The sequence below is a fragment of the Lygodium microphyllum genome, chromosome 6 (assembly GCF_053477565.2).
Source record: "Lygodium microphyllum isolate KBCC chromosome 6, Lygodium_microphyllum_v1.1.10, whole genome shotgun sequence".
Classification (NCBI taxonomy): domain Eukaryota; kingdom Viridiplantae; phylum Streptophyta; class Polypodiopsida; order Schizaeales; family Lygodiaceae; genus Lygodium; species Lygodium microphyllum.
Genome location: NC_141140.1, coordinates 135,702,658 through 135,723,818, shown reverse-complemented (window position 1 = coordinate 135,723,818; position 21,161 = coordinate 135,702,658). Strand labels below are relative to the sequence as shown.

Below are 21,161 nucleotides of genomic sequence, written 5' to 3'. Positions count from 1 at the left end.
GATTGTATGGCCTTCCGGCAAATATAGTTTCTGATCGGGATAGAAAATTTGATAGCCATTTTTAGTGTGCGGTATTTAGGAAATTGGATACTAAACTTAGCATGAGTACGGCGGATCACCCGCAAACAGATGGGCAAACTGAAAGGGTTAACCAAATTCTTGAAGATATGCTTAGAGCATATGTAAGTAAAAGGCAAACTAATTGGGAAGAGTATTCTACCGATAGCAGAGTTTGCATATAACAGTGCCAAACACTCTTCCACTGGATATAGTCCATTTATGTTGATATATGGGTTTCAGCCCAGAGCTCCTTTTGCAGTAGGACTGCATAAGGAAAAGGTTCAAGCAGCTAAAGACTTTTTGGAGGATATGAATAGTATGTTAAAATTTGCTCAAGAAAATATTAAAAAAGCTCAAAATCGAGCTAGAGCATATGCAGATCCTCACCGAAGAGACATCTCCTTTGAAGAAGGAGAATTGGTCTATCTTAAGGTGCCTGAACAAACTAAAACTATGAAAAAGGGACATTGTCCAAAGCTTTCACCAAGGTATTGTGGTCCTTTCATAATACTTAAAAGGGTGGGAGAATTGGCTTACAAGCTCCAACTACCTATTGGTAGTAAAATACATCTAGTTTTTCATGTAAGCAAACTAAGGAAGAAGCTGGGTGATTTGGACAATCTAATCTTAAATGATGATATTGAGGAGTTATTCTATGAGCAATCTAATCCACATGAACCAGAAAAAATATTAAATGTTCGTAATAGACGAACGAGGAATACTATTTATCAAGAATGTTTGGTTAAGTGGAAAGATTGTTCAGAAGAAAGCTCAACATGGGAGCGAGTAAGTACTTTAAAGAAAAGGTTTTCCGATTTACAGTTAGACCTTCCAAATATCGTTTTCGAGGATGAAACCGATTCTTAAGAGGAAGGAAATGTGACATTAATGTGACATTAAAAGTGATATTTAATTTCACATTAAGGTCATAAGTGTGGAATGTGACATTAAAAGGGATATTTAATGTCACATTAAGGTAAATTTAGGGGAACATGTACGAGAATGACCGTCCGGGCTCTTGGGCGCCCGAACGGGGTTAAGGGGAGCCTAGAGAGTAAGGGAGTCCAGGAATAGTAGGACTCCAGGAAGTTGACGGCTGGCAAAGAGATTAGCTTTGAGGGCCAGCACTTATCTAGGCGTGGCTGGGAGGATAAACACACTCGTGCTCTCCATCATCTATCACGCCTAGTCACCAAGTTGTATTGAAGATCCAAGGGCCCCGATCTAGGTAGATCCTCTAGATCTTGGGTATTAGTAGAAGAGATGACTGGTCGAAGACAACCACCCCAAGAAAGTAGAGGATGGGTGAAGAACTTCATGTAGAGTAGGTTCCCCCTCTAAGGTGGGAGGTGGAGGGACTCCTATTGAAGTCGAAGAAGTAGATGCTTCCTCTGAGGGCAAAGAAATAACATCCTTCTCTGAATCAGATAGGGAATCCAAAAACTCATGGATCACGGACTCCGAAATGTCTAATGACGAAGGAAGTGCCGTCGGTCGTGCTGAAGAAGGTATTCGGGGTGCTGAAGAGCTCCCAGAGGTGGTCTCTCGACCCTGAGTAGGCGAGGGTGAAAGATGGTGCTCAGACTGAGCAATGAGTGGGCAAAAGTCACTGCTTCTCAATGGAGCCCACCGGGAAGCCGAAGAAGAGGAAGGAGTCGAGCAGCCATTGTTTCTCGAAGGAGCGGATTGACGAGGAGATGGTATCAAACAATCGCAGTCTCTCGATGGAGTGGACTGTAGAACCGCGGACGGTGGTAGCCACTGTACCCGAAAATAGGTGGGAGAACATTGCCACCGGCATTGCGACGATCTCCAAGAGGTTGTAGTGCCAATCAATCCTCCATGTGCTCAAAAGGACTTAGTGCGCATTGGATGTGTCTTATTGCCTTGAGCATAGTACTGTGATAGTTGATGTAGAACGATCTCTGTGGCTCAAAAAGGAGAGGTGGAACAAGGAGTGCCTGGTGGAAGACGCATATACTCCGGGGGGGTGGGGAGCAAAGGTCGAAGTCCACAAGCATCGATGGTGTGTCCGGTGATGCCATAGTAGGAGCACCCAATAGTCTGGTCATCTGTTGGTAAAGAAGCCATGAATACTAGTGTGCCTTGTTGAAGAAGGAAGAGGTCAACCACCATGAACCACAAACTGCAATGTCCGCCTCAAGGGGTGTGAGGGCAGTGTGAAGCATGAACCGCAATGTTCGCCTCAAGGGATGGGAGGTAGTGGAAGGGCTGGAAATGAGGTGCGAGTGGGAGGAGGATGTGACCAGCAGTAAGAGATTGCAACCAGTAGAAAAACATAGGTGAGGAGAGAAAAAGACTAAAAACGCAGGTAGCACAGCCTGTAGGAGAGAGAAAGACTAAAACGCAGGCAGCAGGAGAGAGAAATACTAAAAACGCATGCAGCAGGACTGTGATGATGTGGCAGGCCGTACGGCAGCAGGTCTGCATAGAAACAACAGTCGCCTGGCTGAAATCAGCTTCAAACTGCGTGAAGAGGGCTGGAAATCAGGTGCCAATTGATAGAGACAGTAATGGACAGCTTCAGCTAAGATGTCCTCCGCGAATGGGGTGTAGACAGCAAGTTGAAACACCTGAAATCTGCAAAAACGAGATTGTTTTTTGAATGGAGAGTGATCAACAACAGTCGCTTTGCTGTAAACAGCTGCAAACCGCGGGTGGAAGGTTGGAAACAGGCGCCAGACGGTAGATGGCAGCAAGGGACAGCTAAGACTGCGATGTCCTTCGCGAAAGGGGTGTGGGCAGCAAGCTGAAAACACCTAAAATCTGCAAAAACGAGATGTTGATGCAACGGAAGAAGAGAAGTGGATACCGAACCTGCCACTGGTCTTTGCCTTTATTGGAATGGAGGATCTTCGTTGCTAGATGAGCAGATCCAGCTCTGATACAATGTCAAAAGAGAACGTACCAGCGAGACAGTAGGGTTTGCGGGGAGGAACACGTAGTGAACTCAGCAAACATGGAGAAGAGAAGAGAAGAGAGAAGAAACTTTGATGAATGGAATGATGAAGATCTGAATCATGGAGTGAATGTGATACAAGGAAACAAAGGTGCCGTAGCACAAGGAAGATGATGAAGACAGCTACGAACCATGAACCACAATGTCCTCTTGAAGGGGTGTGAGGGTAGTGGAGAGGTTGGAGAGAAGAGGTGACAGAGTGAATGAATCAGCCGTAAAGAATGAGTGAGAGAGTGGTCTATAAATAGGCATAGTCAGTCTAGGATGGCGCCCCTTTTTTGGGACTGCAAACTCTAAACGCAAACCTTAAACGTAGAATGCAGAAACTCAAAAAACGCAAACTGCGGGGGAAGGGTTTCTCAACACTCCCCACTCTCTAGGAAGCCTGAATCCTTTCCACACAGCAAAGCATTGGCTGTAGAAGTAGTCTCTATAAGCTGAGACATGCTAGACACTTTGGATTTAATGCAAAAATCCGTGATTCCTTTGGGCAATCCACAAACATATTTTTCCACTTGCTAATGAAGAGGTACGGAGCGATAAGAAGTAATATGCAGCAATGCATCCCAAAACTTCTTATTATATTGCTCCAAATTCTTACATTCCTTAGCATCCAGCTTATTCCAAGCTGTCATGATGTCTACCTCAAAGGTACTTGTCAACCAATTCGATACAAACATTTGCTTGAATTGTACCCACGTTGACGGTGCTCTACCTTGCATCAAAAGAGTGGACCACCACTGTAATGCATTCCCTTTCAAGAAAGTGGCTACCTTTCGAATCTTTAAGGACTTCGTGAAGTTCCCCCTTGAATAGGTTGCATCAAATTGCTGAATGAACATCAAAAGCTTTCAGCCTATTTGGTATACCGTTGAAGGGCTCAAACTTCACTCCTTTTCCACCCTCATCATAGTCTTTTGCTACCTCTTTGGGTGTCAAGTTGTTATACACTGGCTGTTGCAAAAAGGGTGTATTGGCTGAATTTACATCAAAACCAACGCCAAACGGAGCATTTGCATGACCAACATTCATTCCTTGAGCCCCATAAGCATTCGGGGGTGTAGATGCAGTACCAAACATGCTACTTTGTGCCCCAGGCATGAAGCCAATGCTACCATACATAGGGTTTTGCATATTTTCAGCCATACCTGAATACATTGGGCCTTGCACTCCATGCATTGGTTGCTGCATACGATAGGGATTTGTGCCATACATTTCCATATGTGGTCTTTGTCTAATCATAGCATGAAAAATCGTGCTTCCACCAAAATATCTTGGTTGCCCCATCATAGCATGTACGCTTGGCTGTCCAAAATCCATTGGATTGGCACTTCCATGATGGCCTTGCATTTGCATTTCTTACCCCGTAGGAACCAACTGTTTTATTTCATTAGCATCTTTGGAAGCTTTAAATGAAGGGTTTGGCATTATCTTCGGTGCATCTTGCTGTCCCGAAGGTGTAGAAGGCGTCTTCTTCTTCTTGTCTTTACTGTCCTTCTTTAGAGCATTCAAAAATCGGGTAAATTGAGGATCCTTTGCCAATTCAGCAAAGAGATTTGTTGTTGTCCTCATTCGATTCTTGAACTGGTCATCAAATTCCTCTTCACTATGCTGGTCATCAGCCTCCGTATGCCTTAAAGACCGTTCATCTTGTCCAACAACATTTTCAGCTTGTTGTCCTTAATCTGAGCCTTGTCCAATGTCAGGCATTGCATTTTCTTCATTCCAATGTGAACGTTCATATTGAGAGCCATCATCATTGCTTGAGTCCATCTCACTGTATGAAGACATATTGCTTTAATTTTTGAGCTGAGAGTAAAAGTCAGCACTTGCACAAAGCTTTGGCTTGCAATCAGGTGTCTTGGCCCAACCAAATCAAGGGATTGAGTGGTATCCCGGCAATGGAACCATATAACAAACCTTCCTTCTGTGGATGGATGGTAAATTCTTGATTACAACTTAATTATAGTAGAAAACAGTTAATGCAAATTTAAAAATACAAATTTACCTACTGATCTTGGACAATGCACATCCGATTGGCCCGAAAGTTGGTGTCCCTTTCAATATTTCTTTAGCTTTATTGAAAAAGAAGTTGATTTACAATGGGATTTTCCCAATCCCTTTTGGTATTTCAACTCCCCTTGCTGTTCAAAATCACTAGCAAGTATTTAATTTGATTTGCCCCTTGATTCGGGCAATCAATTGGCCTTCACCCGCTTTGGTAGAGATGGAAAATGCCCCAAATTGAATTATTTGCTGGTTCCTCCACTTGAATAGGCTAAGAATAGCTTCTGCCTTTTTGAATCCAAGTCTTGGAGCTTTCAATTTTTGGCACATTTCTCAAGGTTGCTACTAAACCCTAATTTCTGCTAGAGATTAGGGTTTCTTGTAGAGAAATTTGAAATTTCTTAGCCTCCAAGGGTCCAAATGTTGAGATCTTCGAAGCAAAGTTGTAAAATGGGTGGGAGATGAGAGGGACGGCTGTAGAGAGAGAAAATTCAGAGTTTTGTCGCGAAGAATGATTGAAAATTAGTCAAATGCAGCTACTGCTCTACCACAACAGCTTGTAGATGCAAAGAATTGAAGAAAATCAGTCATTTACTGCTGTTGCCCTATCTCGACAGCTTGTAGATGTTGTCGCCTGTTGTTGATTGGTCTTCTTCTGTCCTTGGCAGCCTCAGAAAGTCCTCCAATGGTTGCAAATTAGACCAACAACCTCCCCTCCCTCTCTCTTGCAGGCTAAATTTATAAAAATGCATTTCTCCAGCCTCTAAAGACGTTTTTCAGTTTTGCATGGGCATTTTTGACAAGTGGAAGCCTTTCCAAATGGTTTTTTCAACATATTTCATAATTAAATATTAATTTTCAGCCTTTAAATATTGAAAATTAATCGACTAATTACTTCGTTGTTTTGAAAAAGAATCTGACTGACCAATAATTAAATTGGCTAGGCAATTTCCATTCTTGAGTGTCTTTGTGCCATCTTTGACTATCAGATTGACGTTAGGTACCATTAAATGCCACTTCTCTAGTGTCACCGATTGACACTTATGGCCAAATGGATGACCTAGGCCAACAACTAGCACCAGATACTACCAAGTACTTGTGCGGCATAACTTATAGTAACTTTTGCCTTTGACATCTTGTGATTTTTTCGGATCACGGGCTCGTAAATTTACTTTAATCCCAGTTGTACCTCACATGTGCAACATTTATCTAATAATGTGATTAAAAATTAATCCACATGTTAAGTGAGACTTCAAAAGTACATGTTTTCATGACAGAGAGAGAGATGGTGTTGCTGATCTGATTTTTGATAATAATTCAATCATTGGCTACATCCAACTTGTGGGAGAGAGAGAGAGAAGGTGTTGCTCACTAGTTTTTGATAAGAATTCAATCATTGGCTATGTGCGATAGCAGCTAGGGGCCATTGAAGATCATGCGGCAGCAGTTTGGTGACTCCCAGGGTCTGAGTTGAGATCTAGCGACAAATTTTTGGTGCCTCTAGGCAACACGTGATTGCATTTATTGTTGGTTGGAGTAGGCAGCAGGCAACTTGTGCCAAAAGTGGATGCAGTGATGGAAGCGTGGAAAATTGTTGTAATAGGTTGTTGTACATAAGAGATAAAAAAAAGCGAAAGAGAAACATTGCAAAAGGAAATAACTCTACTTAAGGAACTCAAAAGCAAAGAGATACTCGAGAAATGGAATCTTTATACCAAGGTATGAGATAGTACAGAACCAATGTGAGTCACTGGTTGTGAAGGCACTGGCACCTACTCCTCTTCCTCCACTTGAACTAGTCAGGTGATGAACGATCAATGAATGTGGAGAAGCCTGAATAAGTAGGTAAAAATAATGCCATAAATAATGTCAGGTCGGTCAGCCTAAAATACTAAAATGACCATCATAAAATGGAGAAAAAATGCCTAAATAATTAGGATATATCTTGGTGCCCTAGTCCATTGACATTCAGAGACTCAACCACAAATTGACATATTTGCTAACAGATCATGCACAGACTCAACCATGAATCGACATCTCTCAGATCATGGGTGATCTGATACAATACAATATACAATGATATGGTCCGCAGTACATACAACAAGGACCACCTGAGTAGAACCATGGATACCCAAGCAATGGGTACGTAAGCCACCACCAAGGTGCCTTGGAGAGAACCTGATGTCGATGTCGATCGTATCAGCTCTCGAAAATAGAGAAGAATCATTGCAGCTCTCAATATTTGTCAAAAATGTTTCACAGTAGCATACAAGTCCATCTTGTCAAAAATGCCTCTGAACATATGTGACCATGGATTCCCCGCCTTTGGCCAAACTGCCAAAGTGTCCACTCATGTGAGCTCAGACATATGTAACCATGGATTCCCGACGTTTGGCGACCGCCAAGGTGTCCCCTCATGTGAGCTCAGATTAGGAGCCAGTCTCGTTCTCTGTCAAACAACCAACTTATCATAAACCTTGATGTCAATCCCGGCTTTAGGATTTGAACTTGCCAGACTTTTGTCAGTGCATCATGGAAATCACTCTTTGGAACTTGTGCACCTATATATTTGTATAGATGAGGTTCACCTACCCCATCTCACCACCCTTTCACACTCCCTCGCTGGCACTAGAGAGTTGAGGGATGACCCCATCACCTATACTAGCAGCTTGGAAGGGAGGTCCCTGCAGCCAATGTTGGGGCCACATAGATGGAGCCTAAACCTGGACTTGGAGAAGAGGAAGACTCATTGAGAGAGTCGTCACTCGCCATCACCACCTGCTCCTGTTGTAAAGCTGCTAATGTTTTGTAGTCCTTCCGGAGGTGTCCCTTCTTGCCACAATAATAGCACTAAGACTTCTTCTGTTGCCGTATGGCACCCCTATCTGAATCCGGAATCTTTGAAGTACCAAGAGATGGCATCCTCACAAAAACCTGAAGTTGAACATGACAAGTCTCCAACATAACACTGGTAGATGAGTAAAGAATATTTGCATGCTGATCATTAGAAGGAGATGCGAGAGGAGCTATGATGAGGGAGATATAGGGAAGATGAAGAAAAACAAGGGATTTGTAGGGAGAAAAGTATGCCAAAATTACAGACTCACAAGATTTGCAGGAGTTCCAAGCAGTAAAGAAAGCACATAGAGAAAAGATCAATAGTAACCAGAGTGTAGTGATGAGAACATGACAAATGGATGCACATGAATCCTCTCTAAAGCTGAGCAGTGTACCACACACTGAGAAGACGGACCAAAAATAACCAGAACCAGCCTGAAAATACTACTGCCCAGCCCTGCACAAGAGCAAACAGCCAAAATGCAGGTGGTGATCAGGAAAATGTAGGCAGCAGACACGAAAACCCAGATTTAGAAGGGTTAGGAACATGTCCTGAGCCCTGAAACAGACCCAAAAAGCTGAAAAGGAAAATGGCAGTCTACAAAACACTGAGGAGACCGGTTGAAAATGATCAGAAGGTGGTCTCCCAGGCTGTAAATCAGTTGCTGCAGTCAAAAACAGGTCCAATTAGCAGCAGAAAAGCCAAAACTCAGACATGAAACAATGTAAAACAGCAGCATGAATAGTAATCCTGAAATCTGATACCATGTTAGAAGTGGATGAAGTGATGGAAGTGTGGAAAATTGCTGTAATAGGCTCTTGTACACAAGAGCAAAGAAAAGAGTAAGAGAAACACTACAAAAGGAAAGAACAGTGCACAAGGAACTTAGAAGCAAAGTGATACTCAGGAAATGGAATCCATATACCAAGATATGAGACAGTATAGAACCAATGTGAGTCATTGGCTGTGAAGGCATTGATACCTATTCCTCTTCCTTCACCAGAACCAGTTAGGCGATGAATGATCAATGAACGTGGAGGAGAAACTTGAATAAATAGGCAAAAATAATGCCATAATTAATGCCAAGTCGGCCACCAGCATAAAAGGCTAAAATGACTATCATAAAATGCGAAGAAAATTGCCTAAATAATCAAGACAATATTCTAGTGCCCTAGCCCACTGATATGCACAAACTCAACTATGAACTGACATATTTGCTAATAGTTTGAAGGGTTTTTCCGTGAGAAAACTCTGATTTCTCTTTCTTCTGACCATTCTCTTACCTTCTCTAGCCTATCCTTTGAGTATCTTAGCATTTCTCGGCCAATTGAAGATGTTCGTGCTTAGATTTGGTGGGTAGCAATGAGATTTGTGCTGTAAACTCTAATTCTCAATAGAAATTAGGGTTTAGTAGCCACCTTGGGACTTGTACCAGCAAAGAGGCATCGTACATTTGAAATCAACGGCAGAATTCAAGGAATTGCTAGGGATTTCAGATGCCAACCCATCTCATTTGATTTGGGGCTTTTGGTTTAGCAGGGAAGATTGTGAAATCTTAGTTGTACTCCACATCTGCTAAGTTGTTTTATGTAGGGACATAAACCAAGTCAAACTCCCTTGCATGGAGTCTCTCTCTGATAGTGGTATCAGAGTTGTGTATAAAGCGTGTCAACTGAGAAACATCAAACCGAATATCCGACCGTGTGCTACATAGATACAATATATAGCCAACAATATGCTGATAGTGGTATCAAAATTGTGCATAAACTGTGTCAATTGAGAAACATCAAACTGAATATCCGATGTGTTATACAAATACAATATATAGTCAACAGCATGCTAATAAAGAGAAGCATCAAATGGATCTCGAATATCCTCAAGTGTAAACTTGTGGCCTTTCTCAATTGGAGTAGAGAAAGGCTTCATCTGGAAATGCTCAAGAAGATGCCCAATGTATTTAGATTGTTGCAAAATAATGCCCCCTTCAAATACAGTAAACTGTATGTTGAGATAGTAGTGCAAGTGGCAAGAATATATCACATCAAAAGCATGTTGCAATTTAGTCTTCAAGGCTGAAATCTGTGTTTTATGAGGTCTAGTCAACAGCATATCATCCACATAAAGAATCAGAATCAAGAGGTTATCCCGATCTTTTCGGACATAAAGCACGCTTTTAGTGTGTGGATTACTAAAGCCAAGAGCAATCAAATATGTATATCTTTTCATACCATGTCCTAGGTCCTTGTTTTAAAACATAGAGTATCTTATGTAACTGACACACGTTGCTCTCTGAGCCCTTTTGAACAAAGCTAGGTTGTGTGACTAAAACCTCCTCGTGAAGATCATCATTATGAAAAGCCGTTTTCGCACCCAATAGATGCACATGCCAATCAAAATGGGCAGCCAAAGCAATGACACTGTGAATGGTGGTCATATGTGAACTGGATGTAAACGTTTCATGATAGTCAATCCCATACTGTTGGGTACACCCTTTGGCAATAAGACGTGCTTTGTAGTGATCAATGCTATCATTAGATGAAACTAGCCTTTCTTCTTAGATAGGGTGGTAAATAACATAATTAAGTATTTAATTACAATAATTAACAAATTCACAAAATTGAAATGCACACTTCACCATATGATCTTGGGCATTGGATAGTTTGTTGGCTCCAAAACTGGCACCCCTTACGGTATTTCTTTAACTTTTATTGCAAATGGATGGAGTACAACTGAGATCTTGTGGCCTTCTCCGCTAATCCAAGTGCCTCTTGTTGTCAAAACTGACCAACACGCCTCCAAACTGATTTTTCCTTTTGCTTGCTTGGGGATTGGCCTTCACTCTCCTTGAATGACAAGTTCAGCTCCAAATCTGATATTGGATGGTTAGCCTCTTGGATCTCCTTGAAATTTCTCAATTTAGTTGTTGGAATTCAAGTCCTAGTTTCTCAATTTTGAGCATACATCTCAAGGCAGTTGTCAAAATCTAAATTTTTGTTGTAAATTAGGGTATACAGCAGAGTTTGATCAAAATCTCTTCCTCTAATGGCTTAAATTGTTGAAAAATGCTAACTTGCGAAATGATTGGGGAATGAGAGAGAATGTCGTTGAGAGAGAAATTTCAGAATTTCATCGTGAGAAATGTTGAAAAACTATTGCTGCCCTACTCAAACAGCCATGGAAGTTGTCACCTACAGTTTAGGACCACGAGACAGACAGCTGCCCTATCCTTTATGCTATCATTTGCACCAGGAGGACCTTGGGCTGATGTCACTTGCTCCTGGAGGGCTCCAGCTTAGGACCACCAGACAGGCTGTTGCCCTATCTTATATGGTATTATGTTTGGGTGACATTAGATTTGCATTTTAAATTTGTAAATGCACATTGTGCCTATAGCACACTTGCCAACAAGCAAATCACTCAACTCCCACATGCCATTTCTATGAATAGACTTCATTTTTGACTGCATAGCTACCATTCAATGCACGTCTTGTAAAGCATCATGTAAAGAGTGAGGTTCGGCATTGCATGCAGTAGCTATGAGTGCCTGCACAACCAAGTTACCTTGTACATGGTGAGTGGCTGCTGTAGTTCTATTGAAAAGTGGAACGGACTGTTTGCTGTCCCACGATGTATCTAATTGCTATCTAGTAATTGCTTTAGCTTCTCGAATAGCAGCCCTCTTTTCGGCCATTTCATCATTTAGCAATGCCTTGATCAATGGGCTGAAAATCAGGTTGCTGTTTAGCATGTGTTTGCTATTGTAAACCCTTCATGGGTTGTTGAAATTGACCAAAATCAGGTGCATTTTGCTGAAACAATGGCAACAAATTGTCAAACATGTCCATAGGTCCCACATTGGGCTGATTTTTGCAGTCCATGAAGGGTTGTTACCACATCTTTACTAACAAAAATCTTGTTTGTGGAGGGTTGGTACAAGCGGTACTCTTTACTTTGTGCACTGTAACCAATAAAAAAGCATTTGACAACCTTGTCCTATAATTTATGTTTGGTACTCTTTACTCTTTGCACTAACCCATAAAATTGCATTTGACAGCCTTGTCTTGCAATTTATGTCTTTGTGGTTATGGCACCAAAGCATATGCCAACAACCAAAGCACGGATATGTGACATCACTTGTTCTTGGCCATTCCAAGCCTCATAAGGCGTACATTCAACTAATGCTTTAGTGGGGCTACGATTCAGCACATACATTGCACACATAATAGCATCTAGCCAAAACTTTGAGGACAACTTATTGTGTGAAAGCACACAACATGCCATTTCTATCAAAGTACGATTCTTTCTTTCAATCACACCGTTTTTTTGAGGTGTGTAAGTCATAGTATATTGATATGTAATTTTCCTTTTGGCCAAAAAAGAGATGAACTCTTGTGACACGTATTCCATCCCTTTTGTATATTTGCATATGATACATACAAGTCACAAAAGGATGCTATGTGCTTGGAAGCTCTGCTGTCAAAATACCATGTGTTGCTATATTCAACCAGTGATAAACCATGTACATGTGAAGAAGGATCATACAAACAATGCACAATGAAAGGATACGGTTGACCAATGTCTAAACTTGCTAAATGTGCTCTTGCATCCTTCACACTCCTTGAATTTTCAGCAACACTTTTGCTCGATTATTTTCTCTTTTCACTTGCCATCCTTTTTCTACATTTTTCAATAAGATGCCCCTTTTTTTTGCAATAATTGCATCTCTTTTTCTTAGCACCCTCATCCTTGGTGCTTGAGGAGTCCATGGAAGAAGCTGTTTTGCCTTTATCCTTTGAATTTGAAGGCTGCTATGGTAAAAAATTTGCCTTAGTGTCAATGGATTTGGACAAATTTCACTAAAGACCTAAATTTAGTTGTTGAAATTTGAGTTTGAAGTTGAAAAGCCCCAAAAATTTTGGCGTGAAATCATGAAATTTGTGCACTGAACAGAAGTCCCCAAGATTTGAGTGAAATTTGGCGTTTTTAGGCAAAAGCCTCAATGAAACTGATGAAATTGAGTGGAAATTGGAGTTGGCTGCAAAACTTCCCAAATTTTGTGCTTGTGGAGAGGCTACGTGTGAGCATGGGTTTGTGGGACTTTATTTGATTAAGGTTTAGCTTTTAATAATATTTTTCAGGTTTTAGAATGTCAGGCTGAAACAAATCAATGATTGTTGATGTGGCGGAGACTTGTCAGGGCTATATCAAGCTGGCCTGACATGGCAGAGATTGTCAGCACTTGCTAGGCATGGGCATGCGTGAGTTGTCGAGAGTGAACAGGACTGGTTGTGACATCTCAGGCTGGAGGCGATGTATGTGACTAGTGCGCTGCCTGTCACGGTTCAAACACAGCTGTCATGCGTAGGCAGGTTAGGCAAAAGCACAATCCGGGGAGGACAGGTGGCAGGGAGGGCAGGCTGTGTGACGGCAGACTAGACAGGTGGCAGGTAGTGTGGTGACAGTCCAGACAGGGTCCGTGACAAGGCGATTGACGAATGCTGTTTAATGCCAGCACAAGGACGGGAATTGTCAAGCAGCAGTGTGCAGGGCTGCCGGTGAGGGGCTCACGAGTGGCTCAAGTGGTGATGGTGATGGTTGGAAGGTATGGCTATGATATTGCTGTTAGGTTAGGATTCCGTAACATGCGCACGCATGCACACGCACGCACACGTAGTGAACAAGTGAATAACAAGAGAGAAGAGTGAATAACAAGAGAGAAAGTACAATCCCTAGGGTACCAAGTACCACACCCATGGATGGGTGTTCTTATGGGGAAAAACCTATCTCTAGCTAGAAGGTAAAAAGTGCTGGTGGATAAGGGAGAGTTCACACCAGAACTTAGGAGGAACTGATAAGTGTAACATCTTCTTGACTCATTCTTGTTGTGTGCACTGCAGTTTCAAGCTTGGAACAAGCACAGCAGACAGGGCAGGTAGACCGTAGGAGCCAAGTCAGCTGGAGTTTTTGCTAGTAGACTAAGGCAGGTAGGTGCCAACAGTTGGACCATGTGGACATAATGTTGTGCAGTTTTAATGAACAGCGTAGAGCTACCCACAGGACTTTCCCATTCTGGTTCACATTGTGCAGATTCAAGTCTAGAATCAGCATTGTTGGAGCTTTTCCTTGGGATGCACAGATCATGAACAGGTGGGAGCTGCCAGTAGGGCATTCTTCAGTGATGATTCTTGACTCATTCTTGTTCTGCATGCTGCAGTTTCAAGCTTGGAACAAGTACAGTTGGAACTTTTTTTGGGCATCATTTCAGGATTGTCATGATGTTTTGTCACTTGTGAAGCTGCTTGATTCAGTTTCAGGCGTACATGACCTACATCGTATACATGGTGGTTGTGTGCTTACATTCTTTCCCCCATTCTCTTACTCTATCACTATGATATTAGCGACATTAAGCTAAAAGTTGTCCTCGAATTGTGTCTTTGCCTTATGCCTTTTGCATTTTTAAGCAGGCTGTGTATATGAATGTTGGCCAGTTTCTCTCTTCCAAGAAGAGGTTGCTAGTTTGTTACAAGGCTTATCTTGTTCACATCCTACTCGCTGCCCAGACACAAGTTGTGGGTATATAGTATAGGCACTAATAAAGACACCATTGTTTCCATCATTATGTAATGAAGAGACTAAAGAGGATGGTCTTTTGAACACACTTTTAGGGTGTAGAACAATTTGAATATTTTGTGGGAACATGGACCTTGTCATTGATAGCTCAAGAACACATGGGTGTGTGAAGAATGCACATAATGCAAGCTACATTGTTGCACAGATCAATTGAGTGCTTGTACCTACATGGAGGACAGGCAATGAAAAAAAAAGACTTATGGACTAGATTTGGGCAGGAAGAGAACTGATTTTTGACAGAGTGAGGTTTTTGCCATTTGGACATTCCACATGTAATTTAACAGTGGGGGTTAAAATTGGCAAGCCATCCAGTGCAGTTGCTATTTGTGCAATGTTCCATGGATGGCTGTCTGATGCTGATGACTGGGCTGGTACGGTGTTTTTTAAAGGAGCTCTCCAATCCTGCCTCCCATCCCCTATCTCTAACAATGATGTCAGCAATGTATGCTCTGCATGCAAAAGAATGACTACAGCAGGCTGGGAATAATTTGCCAATTTGCAATGCTAACATGCAAATGGGTAACTGGCATTCTGGAATGGTTTTGAAAGCACAATTCAATTTGGAGTTTTGGTGATAAACTTTGATGTTTCGTTCTGATTGCAACTACAATTAAGGATATCTTATTTTTAACTCAACAACATAATGTAGGATTTAACACTTAAATGTCATATTTGGCAGAGCACCCAATTTTTACTTACTGGAGGCTCTGAAAAAGTGTTGCGCATCTTTGATCTTAATCGCCCGGATGTTGCTGCGAATGAAATAGAGGGTTCACCTGGATCTATAAGAACTGCAGTATGGCTTCACAGTGATCAATCATTATTAAGCTCTTGCAGTGATGCAGGTGGAGTCAGGTAAATGCTGCTTGTCACTAAAAACATGCAAAAAGTTTCATTATTGGCTGCACTATCAGTTCTGATTTGATCTTCCTGGTTGTCCTGCAATATTTCGTCTTATTTAAGGTTAAGAGTGTTTACAACTCACCATCTTTGCTTGCATAGTGGTCTGCTGGCATTGCAAGGTGCATGGGAATAGGTGCTGGGATCCTGTTAGACATAGGAGAGATACATTCTTGGCAGATCCTCTGTATACCATAACTTTTTTCATACGCATATGCTTGAGCAAGCAAACTTTGGCAAACGTCTGAAAAAATTGGAGTACGTTATTCATAACATAGTTGTCCTATCAGTCCAAGTATGTTTTGGATAACATTCTTTGCAAATGTATGAAAAGTATGAAAGTATGTTATTCATAACATACTTGTCCTGTCAAGTTTTTTAAAAAAGGTCCCAAGTGCCGAGAATCGAACTGTTTTAGGTTAATTTTTTCCTGTGTCTTTTGAATCTGATGTCTACAAATGTATTTGAGATTCAGTATTGTTTTGTCAAGCTTTCAAATTGTAACGTGTGCTTTAAAATGTGTATGTGTCATGGGAAAAGGTGGTTAATCACATGCATACTAGTAGAAACGTGTGTTAAATGTTCAGGTCACGCATGGTTCAAATTTTGTGAAGTTTTCACATTGTAATGTGTGTCTCAAAATGTGTAATTGGAAAATGTGGTTAATTAAATGTATGCTATAGAAAAGTATGTTAAATTTTCAGGTCACGTATGGTTCAAATAGTATAGGTGAAACATACTTTTTTCATACTTTCGTACCTGTGCATATGCGTATGAAAAACGTATGAAAAAACTATGCTGTACACAATCTTTGCTAAAATCTTTACTGTTACTGGCTCTTATGTAGCAGAAGTATAATAATCGTATGGGCATCGAAGGGCATCTCTGATCTGGGCACTCCAAAAGTTGTATTGGTGGTGGGAAGTCTAGAATCATGTCTTGGGTTTGAAGGCAATGGCAATGTGTTTGACAGGGTGTGGGGTGTTTGAAAAATTGCTGCAATTTCTTCATTAGTATATGTAGCAATCACACAATTCGTTGAAAGACATCTCCGATCCACTACTTCAAATATGCATTACAGTCCAAATATATATTATAGTCGAAAGTCATCTGCGAATCTCCTAATTGAAAACGTGAGATAAAACTGTTGTCTTTGAATGCAATGGCAATGTATTTCACAGGGTATGGGATGTTCGAAAGAATGCTGTTGTTCGAACACTTGAGACAAAATCTCCATGCACTAGTGTGGAAGTGAGCCAAGATGGACGTTACATCACAACTGCTGACGGCAATAGTGTTAAATTTTGGGATGCTAATCAGTATGTTATTTCCTTTCCAGTCTAAACATTTGATTATTCTGGAGCTTTTTTCAAAATTTGACTTTTGCTCTGATTTTGAAGGCTCGAGTGTACTGACATGCTTTTTGTGGCTGATATGTGCTCAGTTTTGGTTTAGTAAAATCTTATCAAATGTCACGGCCAGTGGAGTCAGCCTCACTTGAACCATTTAGAGGCAAATTTGTAGCGGGTGGGGATGACATGTGGGTTCGCCTTTTCGACTTCCACACAGGAGAAGAAATAGGTACGTACATGCATCAGAGAAGGGCTGTTTTCTTTGTCATTTATGTCAGAATGTTATTTTTAAAAATCCCACTTGGTTTTGATGTTTATGCCAGAATGCAACAAAGGCCACCATGGTCCTGTGCACTGTGTTCGCTTTTCACCTGGTGGTGAATCATATGCTTCTGGTTCTGAGGATGGGACAATCAGAATATGGAGAACAATTGAGAGTGGTGACGATTATGACAGTAGTGTAAATGGGCTTACTACTGCTACCAGGGTTTCAGCTGATGAAGTTGTGAGAAAGGTGGAGGGTTTTCATATTAGGGCACAATCTGAACAAGAAGAGAAGGCCAGTGACTGATATCATCAGATAAACTATAGCTGCCCCTGTGGATAGCAAAATAACTTTTGCAAGTAGTTCATTCTCCAACTTTCATCTTTAGAGAATACATGTTCAAGCTTGAGTTCAAAGGTGTTCTGTCTGACTCTCTCTTGCTAGTGTTTAATTCAAAAGGATAAATAGAATACTATGAAAATAAAAGGTGGGGTCTGCCATCTGGTGTATCTGGAAGTCAAGCAAATTCAATGATTTGAAGGTACACCCGAAACAAATGACTAGTTGCATTCTCAAAAATTTAGCTCCATGAAGTATCCTGCATCCCTATTTGCAATCACTAAACAAACTATCTGTGTATGCTACAACCGAATTTGTTGTAATGTATAAAGAGCAAACAAACCATCATACATCATCACATTCTAATGAGACTCTTTTGGTTCTGATTTTATGAGGCAACCCAAGCAAAGTGTACATTTGAGTGCATACTTTACGTGAAAAGGGCCATATAGTGTGCCACCGATGTGCTGTTTGCTGCTTTTGCTAGCCGCGTGATTCTGTTTTTGCCATTGTGTATGCTTCCAGCAAACAGAATTCCACAGAACCTCATCCAAAGATGAGAGATTTACTCAAGACGCTGGTATAGTCCCTTTTCGGTTGATATACATATTTCTCTTCGATTGTTAATACAAAATAGTGTTTCCTGTCCTGTTGCTTAATTTGTGCGCTAAGTAGGGTTCATTTTGTCCAGCACACCACACTAAAGCTCATGGAAGGGAAGGTAATTGGTTGATATGCAGCACATTATGTGCTAGAGATGAATCATGGATTTTATGGAAACTACATCAGTTTAGTACGGCTACATGTAAGCCTAAGTGTATTTGTACACCCTTTGGATGATAACAGATGCTCTAGAGTGGATTTATTGGGATGGTTTCATGTTTTATTATTTCATTATTTCCCTCGGAAGGTTTTACGCTTCCACACAAACATATAGGAAGGTGCCAGCAATGCACGTTAGGATGAAACAATGTAACAATTGGCAAAGTGATGTTCATAGATAATAGAAGTATGCAAATGTAAGTGTAAGGGGTGGTTCTAGATCAGTTCTGACGATAATAATATTTGATGAAACAAGGTATGAAACAAGATGCATTAGCACTACAAGAAAAAACTCTATTGGCAAAGTGATGTTCACATATTATCGAAGTATGCAAATGTAAGTGTGAGGGGTGGTTCTAGATGAGTTCTAGGTTGATAATATTCAAGTTGTGTGGTTGGCTCTGGCCCTGTTAAGGCTTTGGAGCTGATGCTCATTCACATAAATTCATTGTGTCCTTATTCAAATGAATGCATGTGGGCTGAGGTTGGCTCTCACAGGTTTCGCGTGTGGATGCAACTTGTTAGATGAGTGTGGTACAAAGACAAAAGAGGGCTACAAAAGGATCCCTTCCTACATTTAAAGGAGTCGAGTGAGTATCCTAGCTAACATTGAGTCATTATGTGATATGTGAGATCTATTTAGGACCATGGTTATTAGTGAAGGGGCATTGAGAAAGGAGGGTTCAAGAATAGAAAAAAGGAGGGAAAGATCTTGCATACGTTATTACTACACGATGGCCTAATTTTGGTGCATGGAAAAGAGGGCAACCTTCTATTATCACACACTTGGCACTTGATTTTCTATTCAGCCTACTTCTAAACTTTGCTTATGCCCTTACCCTTATATACCTCTATCATGGCTAAGCCCTTCCATGAAGAGGTTCTCTCTATGTGTGTGCGTGTGTGTCGTGAAAGGAAACACATCCATACCAGTCTAATTGTTGTGGCACATAATGGATGAAGCCAAGATAGGGTGCTTTGAATGAGAGTTTCAAAAAATGACTAGGTAGCACCATTGGCTTTTGTATCTATTTATCACTTATAGTTGTTGTCGGTAGCAAGAGTGCTTGAATTCATGCAACTTTGTTTTTGTTAACTATTTAATGTCATGTTTATGAATCAAAATGTTATTCCAAGATGATGAAAGAAATTGTGTTGTAATGTTAGACTGTAGAAAAAGGTGGGAGTGGCTAAGAGAGTAACTTTTATGGAGTTAGCTGAATGTGTATTGGAGACATAATTACATGTTATGTGGCCTAGCATGGTAGGAATTCATTAGTAATTACATGTTTGCATGTTTTAGGATGCTTAAAGTTATACCCTTGTTTTTGTAAGATAGTGTGGAGTATTGGATGATGAGACTACACTGCATGTTTGTAGATTACAACATTCAAAGTAGACTATAATTTTTCTATGAAGGAAGTGATTACAAGTGAATGTATGGTCTTCGTCGAGGATGTAGTTTAGCCCTTTCTATCACACAGAAGGCAACAAAGATGTTGACAACTTCATTGAAAGTACTTGTATCTTGCAATAATTGCTCTTTGCCACCCCCACAAAGTCTTAGGTGCAACCTTATATGTTTCTCATTGAGTAGTTAGCACAAGGTATTTGATTGAGATTGTACTTGAAGAGAGAGCAAGATGAGTCAAATGAATGCGGAAATGGACTTTGTGAACCATAAAGGGTAGTGAATTGGTTACTCTTTTGTTTAACATAACAAGTGCTAGAACTTCTTTTCATGCTTGGTTTTATGCTCTTATTGCTTCTATTTGTAACTAAAGGCAACAAATCTCATTGGTAAAGAGGATTTAGATTGTGGTTGCCATTCTTGTACTTGCACATCTCTGTTTCCAAGTTTGAGATCTCACAATTGGGATGCTACAACTTTGAGTGTCCAATTTATGTAGCAAAAGGGTGGTATTGGCACGTTAGATGAAACACATCCAAATAAAATGACTATCTTGATAAGTCGTAGCTACTTCTATAGAACTTTGCTCACATATTAGTTTTGAAGATTCATTGATCTATTACATGCATTGTTGTATCAAGAAGTTGTTGGGTGTCTTCTTTATGTTTGCCACACCACATTAGAAAGGTGGTTTACATTCTCATATGTGACCAGCTGAGGTTCAGAGCATTGGCAAGGTTGATTTGCAATGACATGCCTTTTGTGATTTTCATTGAGTAGGTTATTATGACATAAGTGTCCATTAATGGGTTTTGAAATTATCCAAATATTTCATGTTCTTGGTTGAGAAAAATATAGCCTACTAGGAATCTTTGCACCCTTTGAAGAAGATTAACAATTTCTTATCGTTATGTATGATGATTGTTAAAGTGCTTTGGGAATTGCAAACAATCTAGTCTCTCATGCTTGCATAAATCATATTAATGTAGATTATCACCATCTATAGGAGTGAATCTTAGTTGTGAGATCAATTTGGTTCATGTGCCTACACAAGACAACATGGGAGATTCATGAAGGCCCTCTCTTGTGAAAGGTTTGAAAAATTTTCAAAGCTTTGAGCATATTTTCATTCTGAAATTGATCCATGATATCTACGTACTTGTTCACATAATCACTCCTAAATGAGTTTTGTGGCATATACTAGGGTAATGGTGTAATGTCTCTCAAACATTCTTGGCTTTATTCTTCCTTCTTAAGAGGTTTTTTCTCTCATACTTGTATACACTATACATTTGTTCATTTTAAGGTCATTTACTTACAATTTATTTTGCTTCTTTTCATTATCTTTGATAGTAGAGTTGTGAGCCTTATCCCTCTCTTCCATCATTGCTTGTGTTCTTGCTTTGTCCTTTCGCCATTGCTCCATAAAATCAAGCCTTGGGGGAGAAAGAGCCAAAATACTCAATGGTTGAATTTGTTCTCTCAAGTGCAAAAAATTCTTAGAAAAAATATGGGATTGAAATTGAACCCACAATCTAGACATGATTTGATTATGA

The 21,161-nt window shown here is 40.6% G+C and overlaps 1 protein-coding gene and 1 long non-coding RNA gene across 2 annotated transcripts in view; both read left to right on the top strand.

Annotated features, from left to right (window-relative positions):
* Positions 1–17,790, top strand: part of LOC148035173 (uncharacterized) — a 69,042-nt gene extending 51,252 nt beyond the window's left edge. The window contains exons 4-7 of the mRNA XM_087680147.1: positions 15,196–15,371; positions 16,598–16,735; positions 16,861–16,997; positions 17,092–17,790. Of these exons, the coding sequence (XP_087536273.1) occupies positions 15,196–15,371; positions 16,598–16,735; positions 16,861–16,997; positions 17,092–17,339 (699 nt within the window). The 3' untranslated portion in view covers positions 17,340–17,790. The remainder of the gene's footprint in view (positions 1–15,195; positions 15,372–16,597; positions 16,736–16,860; positions 16,998–17,091) is intronic.
* On the top strand, positions 12,593–15,188 carry LOC148035174 (uncharacterized). Its single transcript, XR_015691163.1, has 3 exons — positions 12,593–13,488; positions 13,784–13,870; positions 13,974–15,188. It is a non-coding gene; the product is annotated as an uncharacterized LOC148035174 (long non-coding RNA).
* Positions 17,791–21,161: the final 3,371 nt, after the last annotated feature.